The following is a 1,605-nucleotide window of genomic DNA, read 5'->3' as shown; positions in this document are numbered from 1 at the left end:
TCACTCACCGCTTCTGGATTCTGGGTTAATTTTTGTTAAATAAATAATAACATGGTTTATTATGTCATGTGTTATTTTTCTGAGGTTAAATTTAAATAATTTTAGAAACTGGTAAAAACTAGGTGGTGCTTTTTTTATTATTATGTCCTGATATGTAAAACCTTAGAACTGAATGAGGGTCTATTTTCTTTTTCACACATCCATAGCTTGAACCTCTTCACACAATTTAGTACACTGAACAATGATCGGCAGAGGGGCCGTGATTCAGGCTGTAAGACGAGCAACACTGGTCTATATCAAATATCACAGAATCTACAGGTGTTGAAACCATAAACAATAGTGTGTGTCCAAGTCACCTACTGACCTATTAATGTATTTCCTGCTGTGACCTGAAGTGATCTATATAGCCATGAACACATCACTGAGCATATTTTTGGACCACATAATGTTTAAAATGCTGTAAACAAATTTATTGCAAGCAAAAATAAATTATGTCAAAATATATCTCAGTCTATATGAGACCTTTTTAAAGCAATACAACCAGTGCATCGTCATCATCACCAGCACATTTTCAAAATAACAAGCATAATTAAAACGTTTTCACCAGTGTTCAGAATTACACTGCAGACAGAGGGGACTATTATCCAAGCAGCAGACAGCAATGCACAAGATTATTACAAATAAGAAAACAAAAGCAGCAATAAATCAAATCAAGTTCTCAGCACTTTAAAAGACTAAGAACACAGGCAGCATGGCGTGTCTGATCAGTGTGACAGCTCCCTGGAGTCGTAGTCCTCGATAAATTTCTCCATTGCTTCTACGCAGCGTTTGCCGATGTCCTGGAGGTTCTGCTGTAAAGAGGACTGGATGGGACGCTCCAGAGATGGATCCTTTTTAATCAGCATCTTTACTACAAAGCCAAACATTTCACACTCCTGATAGTACACCTGAAAGACAAATGCAATCATGGTTTTAGGACAAAGAGGGGGACAAAGTGGGATTGTTGGAGGAAAGGAAGAGTGCATTTTCAATTACATTGAATGGATTATTCCACCGAAATGCTCGCACGCTGACTGCTCACAATCTATATGTGCGCACACGTGTGCGTACAGAGTTCTGTGGACATTTTTGCATCAGCTACCTGTTGCCAGACTGTTTTTTTCTTGCTGTGCTTCTATAATCCTGCAACCATGGAGATATGAAAAGCAAGAGGCCATCTTTTCCGTCAAGTGGGTGGAAGCACGCGTACACTCTCTCATACAAACACAGATAAGCAGAACCTCAAGTGACGTCTGTCACATTGAAGGCGGCATTAAAGCACGTTGCCTGTGATACAGGTGAGCCGGCCTCACTTTACATTGAGGATCAATTAGAGAAATAAAAATAAGAATAACGAGAAAGAATAACACCATCTATCATGTAAAACAGTGAATAAAACCTTCTTTGTCAGGCCTGGCAAAGAGAAGCCAGTAATGAGACTCATGTTGCCTCTGGTTCTGCATTTCAAAACTAATGTTTATACTACAACAAACAAATCTTTTTTCCTTGTCTCACGTCTCCTGGCGCTTTCCTCAGATCTTCCCTCCGTCACTCTCGCTCTAATCC

At 39.4% G+C, this 1,605-nt stretch overlaps 1 protein-coding gene across 2 annotated transcripts in view; it reads right to left on the bottom strand.

Annotated features, from left to right (window-relative positions):
• Positions 1–448: 448 nt before the first annotated feature.
• The window catches only part of LOC146550884 (uncharacterized), a 7,990-nt gene continuing 6,833 nt past the window's right edge, over positions 449–1,605 (bottom strand). For both annotated transcript variants that reach the window (XM_085260947.1, XM_085260946.1), the window contains one exon: positions 449–947. In XM_085260947.1, the coding sequence (XP_085117073.1) occupies positions 765–947 (183 nt within the window). In that variant the 3' untranslated portion in view covers positions 449–764. The remainder of the gene's footprint in view (positions 948–1,605) is intronic.

Source organism: Mchenga conophoros, linkage group LG20, assembly GCF_057382185.1.
Source record: "Mchenga conophoros isolate Kocher_MC1m ecotype Shallow Benthic linkage group LG20, M_conophoros_male_GT1.1, whole genome shotgun sequence".
NCBI classification, from domain to species: Eukaryota; Metazoa; Chordata; class Actinopteri; order Cichliformes; family Cichlidae; genus Mchenga; species Mchenga conophoros.
This window is presented reverse-complemented; position numbering and strand designations above follow the sequence as displayed.